General features: G+C 40.9%; 1 protein-coding gene across 4 annotated transcripts; it reads right to left on the bottom strand.

The window, feature by feature from the left end:
* Positions 1 to 1,895: 1,895 nt before the first annotated feature.
* Positions 1,896 to 11,068, bottom strand: OTUD6B (OTU deubiquitinase 6B). 4 transcript variants are annotated; one of them, XM_054385478.1, is made up of 10 exons: positions 10,977 to 11,068; positions 8,294 to 8,452; positions 8,144 to 8,156; positions 7,954 to 7,973; positions 7,754 to 7,755; positions 7,578 to 7,673; positions 6,031 to 6,343; positions 3,328 to 3,389; positions 2,585 to 2,691; positions 1,896 to 2,078 (listed from the first exon to the last, which is right to left on the bottom strand). In XM_054385478.1, exons 1-10 carry the CDS (start codon positions 11,065 to 11,067, stop codon positions 1,994 to 1,996), a joined length of 948 nt encoding a protein of 315 aa, XP_054241453.1. In that variant the 5' UTR covers position 11,068; the 3' UTR covers positions 1,896 to 1,993. The 4 variants fall into 4 exon arrangements, with proteins under 4 accessions (XP_054241453.1, XP_054241451.1, XP_054241452.1 ...); XM_054385476.1 differs by lacking the exons at positions 7,754 to 7,755; positions 7,954 to 7,973; positions 8,144 to 8,156 and having other exon boundaries at positions 8,298 to 8,452; XM_054385477.1 differs by lacking the exons at positions 7,754 to 7,755; positions 7,954 to 7,973; positions 8,144 to 8,156 and having other exon boundaries at positions 7,578 to 7,669.
* Positions 11,069 to 16,002: the final 4,934 nt, after the last annotated feature.

The raw sequence follows: 16,002 nt of genomic DNA on the forward strand, positions 1-16,002 counted from the left end.
TGTTACAGGTGTTTCACAATTCTGGGGGGTGGGGGTGGTTTTTTATCATTTAATCAAGTAAGCATGAAAAATCCAATAAACCAAAGACCTTTTATTCATGGAGTGGCTATAAAATGCAGCATGTGCATTTTGTATCACATCAGTTCTAAACAGCACAGAGAAAAGTATATCTGATCATTATTTTTAGTGACTTCCATAGTGGTATTAAGTATAGAGACACTTATTTTCCATCCTGTTGCATCAAATTTTTTAATTGCAATTAAAAACATTGTTTTATACAATTGAGGCAGCAAACCAAATTCTACAGTAAAGCAGCTGCTATAAGCACAGCTGTATTTCTATACTGTATCAGTTAAACAAGGATGTAAAACCTCCTGATCCCATTAACGCTTTGCTTGCCTGGCAGGCACCAGTCACAATTCAAGCCCTCTTGTTCAAAATCCCCTCCTGTAATTTTCTGACAATTTGTTTTCCCCCCTCTCTTTCTCAAAGTGCTTTAAATCAGACATAATCTGATCCATAAAGTGAACAATTATCTCCCCCTTCTTAAATAAGAACAGATTTTTCTAACTTACAAGCCTCAGGAATGTCAATCTGCTGTATGCTTTACTGAATGACTACAAGATGCACACTGTAGCTCATAATCCTCAAATCAGGGCAAAGCTGCTTCAACTTTAGACATTAATTGCTTTTCTCCCAGTCGTCAGCACTAAAGTACAGACAGTTATATTATTGACTAAGGCTTTTTTTAAAAAAAACACATAAATAACTTGTATTGTTCAAAAACAGTTGCATTACAGCTTTGGTTTCAGTAGGCTGTTAATTTTGGAGTCACATTTACAGTGACTCGAAGACAAAAATCTGAGTTTCTAATGTAAAAAGTCAAGCCAGATTAAAAAATTCCAGCTTGTCTTGGTGCATCATATGGAGCAAGGAAAATAAATTTCATTCTTCTGCAGGTCACCTTTAAAAGACACTGACAAAAGCCAAGGTGGATATGCTTATACTTGTATGCAACCAGCTGTTTTAAGCATTTTAAAACATCACATTTTGTTTCACAAAGTGCTTAGAGATCAGCAGATCTATAAACGATAAGTTCAGATGAGTTTCACTACCTGAAGTGAGGACATTAAAGAGCTTTTTGTTTGGATGGTTTCTGTATCATAGAAATGCACAGATGAAAGACACTGAAGGATGAACAGCATGGTTCACTTGCATCAATGTTACAGTGTGTAGTTAGAAATGACAAAGCTCTCCCTACAGATTCAGTACTAGAAACAGCATCAAGCGTTCAGTTCCTACTGCAGAACCACCCCAAAAAGTATAGCCCTCTTAGTATGTATCTGAGATGAAAGCCTTTAAAATAAGAGGACTGTGCAATTCCTTCAGTCAAGCAAGACATTCTACTGCTAGATTTGTCTGCAGCTCTTCTCTGCCAAACCAAAACAGGGAGGCCTTTTACAGCGTCTTGATAGAACCTGAAATCAGGCCTAGATCCGGATAGAACTAAAGAAACACTGCAGAGGATATTCCATCACTCAAAATAAAAATCAGTCATTTTAAATGCCTTAACTGTTCCATAATCATCAAAATCTGCCAGAAATAATGTAACAGGAACCTTGGGGTAACCTGAATTCTCCAGCAGAAATGCAAATCAACCAAAACATCTACTACTTGTTATTTTCACTGCAGCATGGGATGAAACTCTATTAAAATTGGATTTCTGATTTACACAGTCATCGTTTTAGAGATTGTGTAAACAAGATTCATACCAACAAGTTCAAAATACTGTTTTGTGGTTTTGGTTTGGCTTTGTTTCAAATCTAAAGCTGTTTTTCATTTATAGTCAAACCTTCTATGTCCTTTCCCGCCCCCCCCCCCCATTTTTCATCCGCTCCATTTAGTTTCACTTTCCAGTCTGTCTGGGAATTGCCTGGAGCCCAACATTCAAAGATGCAACTTTTATGCATGTGGATTCATGGCTTTTTCTATGCTAGCTGCCATTTTCTGTAGCAGTGTCTGTTAGAAGTTTTACAGAATTGTAATGTTCCCCTAATCCATAGGCATGTCTCATGTACCTAAAAAAAGAAGTAAGTTACAGAATTAGTGTTCAGTCTAACTAAAAATATATGCCGTGCCAAACAGTAACAACACTGAAAGACAGCTTAATAAAGACAAGTTTTATCACAGATAATAGGTCAATAAGAGAGCATTAAAGATAATTTTTAATTCTGGTGACTTCCAGACACAGACTAACAGAAACTTCAAACAGAAACAAACCAAAAAGTTTCTTGCTGCATCTTATTTAAACGTCACCATTATCCTGTAGTTTGACCTTGCAGTATTTTATAAAGCAGTGACTGAATCACACTTCAGACTGGTTTTCAGCATTTTAAGAATTCTAATTCTGTCTTTAAACGAAGTATGTCAATCACAATTTCTGACCTGCAAGATCACCATTCAAGCAGTTTCAAGGTCAGATTTGTAACAGAAAACAAAAGAGCAGGTGAAAAAAATCAATGCTGAGCACCGTGCTATAGAAATAAGTGCACTAATTTAAGAAGGGATCAAATTATACACTTACACAAGTACTATTGGCTTGCCTGAATATTCTTCACCAACAATGATGGGAGGAGAATCCATTTGCACCACTTCAATAGGTGTTTGCAAGATGTGTGACAAAGCCCTTAGCTTTGAGGCATCAAACCAATTTGATGATAGGATTAAATGTAATGCAGGGAGGAGAGGGAAAGACACAGCATTTAGTTTTGGCAGACAAGTTTTGAGCATGACAGTTCAAATATGATCAACTTCAATAAAAAAAATCAGCAAGATTATTTTAATTTTAAAAAAACTTCAGCTGAAAGCAGGTTGCATTAAATTAAACATTTTGGTGATACAACACAGGTCACATTGCATTAGCTTCACTAACTTGGTAACTTTCATAAAACAAAAAAATAGGACATAAGCCAAATAAGTGTTTTCTCAAGCTCATGTTCTGGTTTACATTACAGAAAGCTAACACTGCTCACTCTGCTCAGCTTTGCTGCATAACAAAGCACTTTCTCCTTCAAAGTCTTCCCCCACTCGTACTGTCAGTCTCCTTAATGATCTTTAGAACTCCTGAATTCATTACTTGCAAGCCATCAAGTACAGCAACAGAGCTAGTCATCTGGGAAAACAATTACAACCAATGGAGAGAACTCTGGATAAACTATTTACAAATATGTTCCCTCAGCTATTCTTTCTTAAGGAGCCTGTTTTGGACAGTATATTCACCTACTTCAGAGTTTCACAAATAAAAAAACCTATCAAACCAATACTCACTTCCAGCTGACCACCCCATGCAGCTGTGTTTGCTATATCATCACAGTATTTTTCAAATTCCTCTGTAGGGAAAGAAAACAAACTTTTAGTATTTCTTTCATTTGAGAGCAAGGAACAACTGCACAATGAAGAACTAGAACCTGAATAGTCCAAACACAATATTCATTAAAGAGAAAGAAAGGAAAGGAAAAACACCAAAGGCCAGAAAAAAAACCCCAACCCTGTAACTCTTTTAGAAAGAAAAATTAAGACTGAGGACAGAAAAAAACATGTATGGGAATAAAAAGAAGTACAGGTTTGCATTTTAAACTTTTTATTCAGAGAGCTGCTAACAAGCAAGAAGTTTTCTTCTTGTTAAGTTTCAGAGAGTGATGGTTTGAGACTCGTGAAAAGAATATGGTAACATTCAGTGTGCTTGCTTCTTATGCCAGCTAAAGTGAGGCATGTTTTTCAAATCTTGTAACTGGATATAGGTAAGCTGTTGGTGTTTTTTATTTCCAAATTAGCTGCCTCTGAATACCTGTTAAGTATTTATCCCCAGTAGTTCTCTGTTAATAGCTAAAAAAAAAAAAAAAACCTATAGTAGCTCAGATCATACTCTAGAGAAACCAAGCTTTCAAATTTATGAATTACAACCCTTCAGGCTTCTGAAACTTATGAATAAATTCTCATAAAGAAAGAACTAATTTTCTGAAGACTGCTCAAGATTGCTTTTTATACACTCCCCAAACAGAATTGTTTGAGTTGGAGAAGACCTTTAAGGTCATTGGGTCCAACCATTATCTCCCTCTACTAAGTCTAGCCTCTTTGAAACACCTCAAGGGATGGGGATTCAACCACCTCCCTAGGCAGGCTGTTCCAGTCTTTGAGAACCCTTTGATTGGAAAAGTTTCTTCTAATATCCAATTTAAACCCTTCTTGGTGCAATTTGAGGCTATTTCCCTTTGTCCTATCACTTGTTAGGAGGGAGAAGACACTGACACCTACTCTGCCACAGCCTCCTTTCAGGGAGTTGTAGAGAGCAATGAGGTCTTCCCTCAGCCTCCTCTTCTCCAGGCTGAACACTCCCAGGTCCCTCAGCTGCTCCTTCCCAGCCCTATTCTCCAGACCCTTCACCAGCTTTGTTGCCCTTCTCTGGACCTGCTTCAGCACATCAATGCCTTTCTTGTAGTGAGGGCCCCAAAACTGAACACAGTCCTCAAGGTGTGGCATCACCAGTGCTGAGTACAGTTGAACAATCCCTTCCCTGGTCCTGCTGGTTATGCAGTTCCTGATACAGGCCATGATGCTGTTGGCCTTCTTGGCCAGCTGAGCACACTGCTGGCTCATATTCAAGCCAGATGAATTTACTATAAATCCACTATAATAATAAGGGATATAAGAATACCACAATTCCCTTCTGCTCTGCAAAATGTCATTCAATATTCTCTTGGAACACATTTATCCTGTGACAGTTATCCTGGGCGAGACACTTCCTACTTCACACTAGCAGCCAGTCACTAAATTAAATCTACAGCAATGACTAAACAAATGGAGCAGTAAGTTAAAAACGTATGAAGTGATTTACATGGCAATCCAGACACGCAGTAAGAAACTAGTAAACCACTGCTCAAATAAATAGTACATAAATTCCATTTACCTGCATTTTCTCAGCCTACATCATTAATCCACAATAAAAAACAAGTGTGACCAGCAGGTCAAAAGGTGATTCTTCCTTGCTCCTATGAGATCCCACCTCGAATACTGTGTCCAGTTCTGAATGTCCCCATCATAAGGACAGAGCTGTTGGAGTGAGTCCAGAGAAGGGCCACAAGAATGATCCAAGGACTGGAGCACCTCTGCTATGAGGACAGGCTGAGGGAGCTGGGGGTGTTCAGCCTGGGGAAGAGAAGACTCCAGGGGGACCTTAGAGCTGCCTTCCAATACCTGAAGGGATCCTACAGGAAAGCTGGAGAAGGACTTCTCATAAGGGTGACTAGCAATAGGACAAGGGGAAATTGTTTTAAGATGAAGGAGAGTAGATTCAGACTGGGATCTTAGGAAGAAGTTCTTCAGTATGAGGGTGGCAAGACCCTGGAATAGGCTGCCCAGGGAGGTTGTGGCTGCCTCCTCCCTGGGGGTGTTCAAAGCCAAGCTGAATGAGGCCTTGCACAACCAAGTCTAGTTGAGACGTGTCCCTGCCCATGGTGGGGAGGTTGGAGAAGATCATCTCTGAGATCCCTTCCAAACTAAGTCATTTCGTGATTCTATGATATTTTTTAGTTTAGTATGTTTAAAGGAAAGGGCTCTGAAAGACCTAGCATAAACAGTGAAAATAAAGGTTGAATAGGCATCCATGCAAACTACTATAAAGCAAGATTTTCATATTCATTTTTTTAGCAGCTTTCTTATGTCAATTGAGGATACCAACATAAAAGATGACCTCAAAAATCATCCCAAAGCTGTCAGACAACCTGTTTGTAATACAACTTCTATCACACACCAGAACATCTAGTAACCAGAAACAACTTTTTTATTTTTTAATGGGGAATTATCTTTGCTAGATTACAACAATTTGGGTGTACCAAGTTTCATGGTGGGTAAGTCTGTGTTTCACAGAACACAGCTGAACTGAAAAAGTAACAAATTCATCTGTCTTCAAGATCAAGAATTATCAGAAAGAGTTGTAACAGCTTTAAAAATCTTGTCTGCCCCAAGTCCTACCTCTGCTGTACATGTCTCCAGTGCTAGGGTTTGTAAGGAACGGCAGGAAGTCGTCCAAGTGACTTTGCATGTACTTTGCTGTTTGGTTCCTCAGAGCTGCAACAGTGCAGGAGTTGTGGTGATCCTTGAGCTGATCCTCAATAGCTCTGTACATGCAGTGGCCATCTGAAGGGATCTGCTTAATCTCCAAGTGCCTCGCTGCCAACAGGGAGGCAAGTTTCTGACTTTCAAGATGTCTGGCACCAGTTAAATTTTCGATCTCAGCTTCAGCTATCCTTTCTTCTCTTTCTTTCTCCAAGGCAGCTTTTTTCTCCTTAGATTAAAAACACATCAAAATTACATCAAGTGTTAAGATGTAGAAGATGCCTGTACAGCTCTCAGCTTAGTGCTTACTTCTAACTCTGTTTTCTCAGTACATTCACGTGTATGAAACGCTCTTCAAATCAGTACTAGCAAATCAGAGACCTCCTAAACCCAAACTTTAACAAATGGTGGAGACCAATATATCTTAACTGCTTCTGACACCACACCTCAAATGATGTGACAGGAGAAAGTTACATCACCAGACACAGTAAAACTTTACAACAGCTGTACTCAGGCCACTAACAATCACGTATGGGAATTCTAATTAAACAAAAGAAAATATTGCTCTTAGTAAGTGTGAGATCTACCACTTGGGCAGGTGATTGCATAATGGCATTCATGTCATGAAACTGAAACTCCTTTCAGGCTGGATACTACTGGTCCTAACCTAAGGGATGGGTAAGAACGCATTCAGAGAATACTAGAGGTGATGTAATATTACATAACATAAAATAACATTAAAAAAAAAACAAACACTTTCATAGAATGCTTTGTAAGTTTAAGTTAACCGGGGAATAAGAGTCAAGTAAACAAGTAAATAAAAAAAAGGATACAACACCAGACTAGTTTAGGTGACCGCAATACAGGAAAGCTAGAGTATAGAGTTTCTAGTTTCCATGGCATGATCAATTAAAAACATCCTTTTATCATGTTAATTACAAGGCAGCTCTGGGCAGGGCTCATGTAACACGGGACACCCTCTGCAATAAAGTGGTGCTCCTCTGGCCCTGAACCAACACTCATGCAGGTATGATGAGAATGTAAATCCATCAAAGTGAAGCTTCGGATGTTAAATGGATTTCACTCTAATGGCCTTGACAACAGGGAGTGCCTCTTAACAATTCAAATCTTCCACAATTTCAGTACAAATGTTCTCAGAAGTGTAAAGTTCCACTAGTTGCATATTTCCCACATATTTTACATTATTCTAATTAAATTTCTTTATTACTGTTTTTAGTGACATTCTTTTAAAATCATTTGCTTTTACATGATTTGTTTTCTATGGCTCCCATCTCCTGACCTGTTCCAATTCCAAGCATGGCCGAGGGCAATAAAAGTACCACTACTTATAAGATGCTTTACAGATTTTCAAGGCACCCAGTAGCTAAATTAGCCACATAATTGTGTGACTTTGGTTATTAAAGTGAACATCACTCAAATGTTTGTGTCACTGTAAGCCATACCCGTCTCTTCTGTGCTTTTGATACTCGGGGATGGGGAATTTGTTGCTCTACTCCTTCAAGCTCTAAATTTGCAACTCCATCCGCTACAGAATCTGTCTGAAAAGAAAACAAAGGTTAAAATGTTCTTATTAGTAAAGATGGTAAGTCAGATGTTCAGCTCCTGAAACACTTTTAACTTCTGTTCCTAGGTAAATTCAGGGTGTATTTATGAGGTTTAACCACATAGATCTGTGTATAGCACAGAACCAGTCAAAGCCAAAAGTTAAACACTACACATCCAAAACCACTGCCATGCACTGAAGTACTTTTTATGTGCTCTCAACATATGAACTGTGCATCTCAGATGTAGTCTTTAAGTTCTCCTACGCTTCCATACTGAAGTGTGCACACTGCTTACTGGCTGAAAGGGAGAGCTCTCCTCACCACACAAGCTGGCTGAAGTACTCAAACAGCCATTACCATGTTCTGGGATGATTAAAGCAGGAGAATTATGGAATCATTAGAATCATTACTGCTCAACAACAGAAACCTCCGCTGTTCAAATGTCCCTCCTAGCAATTATCTACCATAACAGCTGAACTTTTCCAAAAATTGAGCTCCTAACACTGCACACAGAGGAAGAAATTAATTTTAGCACTTCTTCATTGTTATTTTTAAAAGTTAAAGAAGCCCTAACAGAACTCATATCTGTACAACTTCAGCTGATGTTAAGGCACCTACCTTATTCTGCTCAGGTGAAGATTCCTTCAGCTGTTTTAATTCTTCCTTGTGCTTCTTTTCAAGTTCTGCCTCTAATTTGGCAACTTCATCAGCCAGCTGTTTTCTTCGCTTTTTATCATTCTTGGGAACAACATTTTTCATGCCTTGAATTTTTGCTGTTAGAGAAGCAGTGCAATAAAACATTAGCTTTCAATACAAGCACTCCACAATCACTGCAGAAAAGAGTCATACAAGTCATGCAGAAAAACTGACAAGTACCAACATGTTAGCATGCTTCAGCAGTTGAGCTGTGAGAGTGCCTGATACATCCATCATATTTTAAAGCAGCTACATTTTTCTTAAAAGATATAAATATCATATTTGAAGAAGAAAAAAATCTTGTGCTAGGTGACCAGTAGAAATACTTATAAACTTCATCAATACTGCACACCTCAGCCTGTTGCCTTAAAAAAGAACATCTGGGCATTGAGATCTCAAACCCTGTTCCATGAAAGATGTCTACATTCTTAATCACAGTGGATTATAAGTAAAACAGTTTACCTGTCTGCAAAATTAAGTTTCTAAAAGCAAAATGGATATTTGAGGAAAAAGCCTCAACCTGCTTAAATTCCACAAGTATTTTCAAGCCGCAAGTCACGGCTCCATTTCTCAAATACTAGAATAATTTGGTTTAAAAAAGGATGTCTGGAGGTCACCTAGTTCAACCACCTGCTCAAACTGGGGCTGAATTCAAGGCTACACCAGGTTACATTAATTCAGAATTTATTCAGATGACTGTGCAAAGTCTCCATGCATGGACATTCTGCGACCCTTCTGGGCACTTTTTTCCCCACAATATTTAACCATTACTCTTGTGAAAGTATTTTCCCTTTCTCCTCACATGAGGATTTTTTCATGCTACCACTTTCAGCCATTGTCTGTAGTCCACTCTACAGTCTGATACTTCAAAGAGTCTCATTCCACTCAATACCTGACCCCCCCCCTCCCCCCCCCCCCCCCCCCCCCCCCGTCATCTTCTCCAGTCCTCCAGTCTGAACAAACAGCTTCCACAGCCTGGGCTTCTATATGCACAGGCCCTGCTAGCTCTCATCACTTCTGTATTCACCATTTTACAGTTACAGCACCCATTATTTAACATCCTGCTTGCTATTCATCACATGTACATTTTCCTGTCCTTTGCCCTTGACTTGACACATTTGACCTGAAGATGATGATGATAGTAAAGAAACTTCAAGAAGCAGCAGCAAGAATGCCCACATGGGAAGATTTATGTTAAGGATTCAGCCTCAGAGATGAATCAGCTAAGTTTGGCAGAAAAGCAGTTTTGTTCATAGAACTGAATATAATGAAGGAAAAAGAAATCCAAGACGTTAGAGGCACACACAGATCTACAAGGAGAGTATATAGGGGGTGCTGGAGACAAGACCATCAACTGAAAGAGATGCTGTATTTCCAAAGGCTGAAATTAACCTTATGTTAGTTCTTAAGAACAAAACATGGTGCTATTTGCCAAACACTAAATCTTACTAAGAATGTATTTTCCAAGTAGGAACACGTGTGTCTGTAGGTCACCTGCCTCTCTTAACTGGGAAGACTGGGGCTCTGTCTTCTATATGCCTTCCCACTTTAAGCAGTGTAGGACTGCAATTAGATACCCCCTTGCCACCTTCTCTAGGTGGAAAAATCCTCTATTCTTCAGCCTCTCCCAACCAATGTGCCAGCCACCAAACCGCAACACTCGGTTCCTATCCCGCTTTTAAATTTCAACCAAATTAGGGGGTGGAAAAGGCACCTCCAAACACTAAGCTCCTACAGATTGAATGACGACATACAGCCCAAGTGTTTCTCCTTCAGCCCTTGGACAAAATGCTGCAGATAGGCCTGTTTCCTTACACAGCAAAAAAGCCAAGCAAGGAAAAGGCCGTATCAATATACCAGCAATGAGAATGACTTAACTAAAAGGTTATAATCAACTATAAAAACACAACTAAACAGAATCCAGTTAACAGAACTATTTAGTTGTATTAATCTGCTGTACCAGGGTAGGTAAAAATGTGGCTTATGAGGCGTTCACATGTAGTACTGTAAGGTCGTCTACTGATACCTTCCTATGTCTGGACAGAACGTGAAAGTCCATTTCAGTTCAGTTGCGCTTTGAATGCAGAAAGGTAGCTGCCTAGGCAGCAAGGCCTCATACGCAGGCTTTTCAATCTAAAACGCCTTAAAAAACCACACCTCCTTTAGCTTAAAGTAGCAATGCTCTAGTTAACGGTAATAGCCCACAACCATGTTACGGCTCTTAAGCACTGTCAGGCTCCCAAGATGACACTACGGGGAATTCTGTGTGACCGCCTGTGTGACAAGAACCACACCTAGCAGCAAAGCGTGGCTCTGACACCTCTGCCAGACATCCTCTTCCCCTTGCGAAAGCACTGTGTTGTCCCCTCTCTCAATGCCCTGCGGTGGCATCCGTGCAAGCCGCCGTCCCCTCCCAGCTCCTCCCGCTGCCGTCCAGCGTTCCCAGCTCAGCCCCCGCCGAGCGTCCCGCAACAAAAAGCCAAGAGCGGGACGCCGAGCCCGCCCTGTGTCTCCTCGCAACTTTCCTCGGCCAGGCCGGCACCTAAGGGAACCGCTCTCCCATCTTCTCCCTGCCTTCCGGCGGATCGCGACACTCCTCACCCTGGAGCTCCCGCTTCTCCCTGCGCTGCCGCTTCACCAGCTGTTGCAGCGGCCCTTCGGCCTCCGACTCCTCGTCCCCGGAGCCTTCCATGAGTGCCCACAGCACAGCCTCACCGCACGGCAGCGCCTCTTGTGACCTTCAACCCCTGCGCCAGGCGGGATTTCGCCGCGCTTCCGGCAGCACCGCCCCGCCTGGTGCCGCTTCCCGGCCGCAGACCTTGGCTGCTGCTGCTTTCATGACTGAAGGTGAGGCTGCAGTGCTCCGCCCGTTCTACGGCTTCCCGTCCTCATAGGGCTCCGCTGTGCGCTGCCTGCCGTCCGCCGGTGAGAAAGATGCGCTCGGGCCCCGCTCCTCAGCGCGTTCGCTGCGAGCCGTGAGCTCGGGTTGCAGCAGGAGGAGAAATCTGAATCTACCCGTTTCTAGTTTTGTTCCATTCGCCCTAGTCCTGTCACGAATTGATATCCTAAAAAGTCCTTCCCCAGCTTTCTTGGAGCCCCCTTCAGATATTGGAAGGCCACGAGAAGGTCTCCTCAGAGCCTTCTCCAGACTAAACAACCCCAACTCTCTCAGTCTGTCTCCACAGGAGAGGAGCTCCAGCCCTCTGCTTATCCTCCTGGCCCTTCTCTGGGCACCTTCCAGCACCTCCAGATCTTTCCTGTAATAGAAGTTCCAGAACTGGCCGCAGTACTCCAGGTGTGGTCTCAGCAGAGTGGAGCAGAGGGGGAGAATCACCTCCCTTGCCCTGCTGGCCACACTTCTCTTGCTGCTGCCCGGGATGTGATTGGCTTTCTGGGCTGCAAGTGCACACTGTGTGTATATATATAACCTGTTCGCTTTTGTGCAAAATACACAAATGCCCTGTGTGTGCAAGTTTTTAAACTGAAGTTACTTGAAAATACGCCAGAAGACACCTGTTCTTCCATGTTCATGATTCGTACCTCCTTGCCACTATGAAATTGTCTCATAAAATGTATTTTTATTTTATAGTTTCTTACGGATACACAGGACAGTTCAAAGTTAGAGGCTCCATGGAGGCTCCATTTACTGCTGCTGTCTGAGAATTCAAAGCCGGACTGGATTACCTTAACAGCCCTTTCTGATATTATAGTTCTACTCTGTACAAAATGTTTGCTCTGTAAAAAGATGTTCTGTGCTAAGCACAGTCTGTGTCTTGCTGTGAAAACTGAAACTTTGAGAACTAAGGGGCACTTTTGATATGTGAATGAATACTGTCGTTACTGAAGTCAATGACTGAGGGTTCCCTTTGATACCAACTGACTTGGGCAGTGAATTAACCAGCTGCTGAGTTCTCTTCCATTCTTTTCTGGGTAGGAAAGCATGCATGGCTATTTAGAGTAGTACACTTCCATGTCCCTTCAAGTGTCTTTCTCACGGCAGTTTCACATTGCTTAGTAAGCATGCTGAAAATCAGGAAGGTCCTTCATTGGTGTAAGTGAAGTCAAGGCAGGACCCCTAGTACTTCTGGCACTCTAAAAATCTTGGTTTTGTTTCTTCAGTTGCAAAACCAATAAGCATATGCTACATAGCAGACACTTTTCATGACTGCAGTAAAGAATATCCAAACCTTACTCAGCTAAATGATACAAACCATTGGTCAAGCAGAGAAGCTGCCTTACTACTTTTAGGTCAGTGTGAATCTGAATTCCCTCTATTATCTCCAAAATGTTGCAGCCATAAACAAAGCTCTCAGAAACTGGCTCAATCGTTTCTCTGAGGTTTTCCTGGGAGTCTTCTGAGTTATGTACTACATAACAAGTCATCTGGGGTCCCTTCATCCCAGATATTGAAGCAAATGTACCTAAACTTTATGCCATAAAACTGATTGGTAATAAGATTTGCAGTTATTCTACATGAATTAAGGAATATACATGACCTTGCAATTAAGCTTCCACAGAACATGAATATCAACATGGCACATTCTCTTAGGTTCCAGCAATTTCCTAGCATGGTGTATGTGCTATACATTGATGTATGAAAGTTCATTTATATCTGTAAGTGAACTAGCTGAGCTTTCCCTAATGTTAGTTTATGTTGGCTGGAAACAGCACTAGCAGATTTTCACAGCAGAGCTTCTGCAGCTAAGATCTCTTATCTGTGAGACTGGTTTCTAATAATTTTTCAACACAAAGCTGGCAAGCATCAGGACCTAATGCAAATCCAATCACTTACTGAAATTTGTGTCACATATATCAGTTAAACAAAATAGTGGGGTTTATTTCTGCATTCTTCATTTTGAGCTCATGGATTTTGAGCTAATGTATTTTTACCTTTTTTATTTGTAGCACCGTAAGGTATGAAAATAATCTCGTGTCTCTGTTAATGCAAACAGATCCAGAGTCATTCATTATCCATGGTTATCTTATGAACACTGGGATGCAGCAAAGCTGGGGTTGTTACCTGAAGACAGTCTTGATTTCTTTGAAGGCTGCTGTTGAGAAATGTGTGTTAGTGCCAGCCTCTGCAAATGTACTCTGAGCTTTGCAGTATTTCGCTTTCTTAAAACTCAGCAGCTGGAATGATGACATTTCATTAAAAAATGAGTTTGGAAATATTTTTCTTGGCTATATGATTGAGAGATGTGACCTGTGATTGACAAGTGGTGACTTAAACGCATCCTAAATTCTCAGAAACAGTAGACAAAATGAAAAAGGCCTGGTCCAGCTCTTCACACTGCTTTCCAGTAGAAACGTTTAAAAGAAAACCTGGGCACTTGGGATTACCAGTACTTAAGTAGAGTGACTTGATGCATTCAGCAGAGATTGTCAGTCAGGTTTCAGAGGGTAAGCACTGAATGTCATCACATTTTGCTGTTGTCGTCTTGGCAAGAATCTCAGCCAATAATCCATGCTCTACTAAACCCCTTGAAGCTGCTGTCATTTTCACTATGCTCTTTATTTACTTTCTAGACTGTGGAGTTGGCAGCTATAACTCATTGCTATAAAACAATGAAAGAGAGGTTGGCATGTTAATCAGGCTTTTTTTTCCCCAGGTAATCTTCCTAAATCTCATGATAGCAAAAGAGAAGAAAGGGATCTAAGGAACTCCTTAAACTACTAAAAACTATAACTGAACAGTTTCTGTAATCTGAGACTCTCAAAGTAGCATTCAGTAATAAGCATTTCAGTTAAAATTGCATTTCAGAACAAATCTATGACTAAATATTTGTACTATGATTAGTGCAATAGAATTTCTTGCATCAATAAATTTACACCTTAGTCCAGACATTACTGTCCAGCATACAGAGCACTGGTTAATTCTTTCCATCACTCTTAATACCTCAAAAATACTTGTCCATGTCAAACTCCTGCTGTATTTGAGCAGAAAACCTACCCATGCATGCACACTCAGCAGCAATGGGGGAGGTCACAGAGGGGTTCAAGAGTAAACCTGCTGGATGGCAATCCTAAATGCTGGAGGTCTGTGAATAGTTTCAAATCCCACCTAGTGTACTGACCCCCAGAGGGTTAGAACTGTAAGCAGGACCTTCATCTACAATGCCATGCAAAGAACTCATAGCTAGAAGTAAGTTTTTGTCCTACTAATTTAACGTTTGAGCACAAAAATGAGGAAACCAATGTGGAAGAGGGAATGGGAGCAAGCATATTTGACAAATAGGAATTTGGGGGCCAGGCTCTTTAATAAGGCCTGTAGTGATAGGACAAGGAACAATGGTTTTGAACTAAACTAGGGTTGACACTAGATATAAGGAAGAAATTTTTTACAGTGAGGATGGTGAAATAGATTGCCCAGAGAGGTTGTAGATACCCCCATCTTTGTAAACATTCAAGGTCACATTGGATGGGGCTCTGAGCAACCTGATTTAGTTAAGATGTCCCTGCTTATTGCAGGGGATTGGACTTTAAAGGTCCCTTCCAGCTCTCACCATTCTATGATTCTGTGAATTTTAAAATAGGGGATGAACAATGGGGTTAGGAGTAGTCAGAGAGGAGACAGAGAATCACTGATCTCTGTCACAGGTAACATGGATTTGGGAGATAGCTCTGGCAAGAAGCAAGGCTGAAAGAGAGAACGAGGATAAGCTGAGCAAGAACCCAAAGAGAATCAAGGAATTGTGCATGTGGAGGACAAAAGCAAGAGGTAAAACAGGGTAAGGATCTGCAGTGGAAAAATACGAAGGACAAGGAAAATGGTTAGAAGAGATTAACAAAACCAGTGGATGAACTCCAGCACTCTGCAGTGCAATCCCAAAGCAAGCAGGCTGCTGAAATATTCTGATCGCCATGCAGAGACATTGCTGCACACCCCCCCAAAGAAAACTATCACACTGCATTCAACATCTACAAACAAAGAGCTGATTAAGTAGTTGATGAGCTTGGCAGCAGACTTGTGTTTGCTCTTGCAGCGTGTTGAAGTGAGCACTCTACAGGGAATGATTTATGGCTGAATTGTGAACAGGGATGAGGTGGAGAAAGACAACAAATGATTAGGCAATGAGCACAATTGAATTATTTGAAAAGGTGCAGAACATATGGAGGTTACAACGCTTGGTAAATGAAGAGGATAGGTCAAAGGACTCATAAAAACTCCATTATAACTATGGGGCTGCAGCTACAAAAGCACTATTGCAGACCTTTCAGACCAGCATCAGTATTTAACATCAACCATCTTTCAATCCAGCTCTCAAATTGCTCCATGAATTTTTATCTCTAGATCAATAGAACCTATTAATAAGCACCTGCCAGAGCTCTCTATACCTTTGCAGTTTATCATGAAGAAGAAAAAAGAGAATCCAGTAGTTTCTCCAAACCTAAAGCAATAAATAAACAAAGCTGATGTGTGTTTCCATTCATCTTATTAAACACTTCACAAAAATCCTTTTCCATGCTTACAAGAAAATGATACTTTCAGAAACAGTATTATTACTTCCAGGTTTGGTTGGGGAAGTTGGGTTGGGTTGGGGATTTTTTTTGTTTTTGTTTGTTGGTTTTGGAGGGAGTTCTGTTGGCTTTGTTTGGCTTGTTTATTTGGGGTTTTGTTTGTTTG

Source organism: Indicator indicator, chromosome 12 (assembly GCF_027791375.1).
Source record: "Indicator indicator isolate 239-I01 chromosome 12, UM_Iind_1.1, whole genome shotgun sequence".
Taxonomy (NCBI): Eukaryota; Metazoa; Chordata; class Aves; order Piciformes; family Indicatoridae; genus Indicator; species Indicator indicator.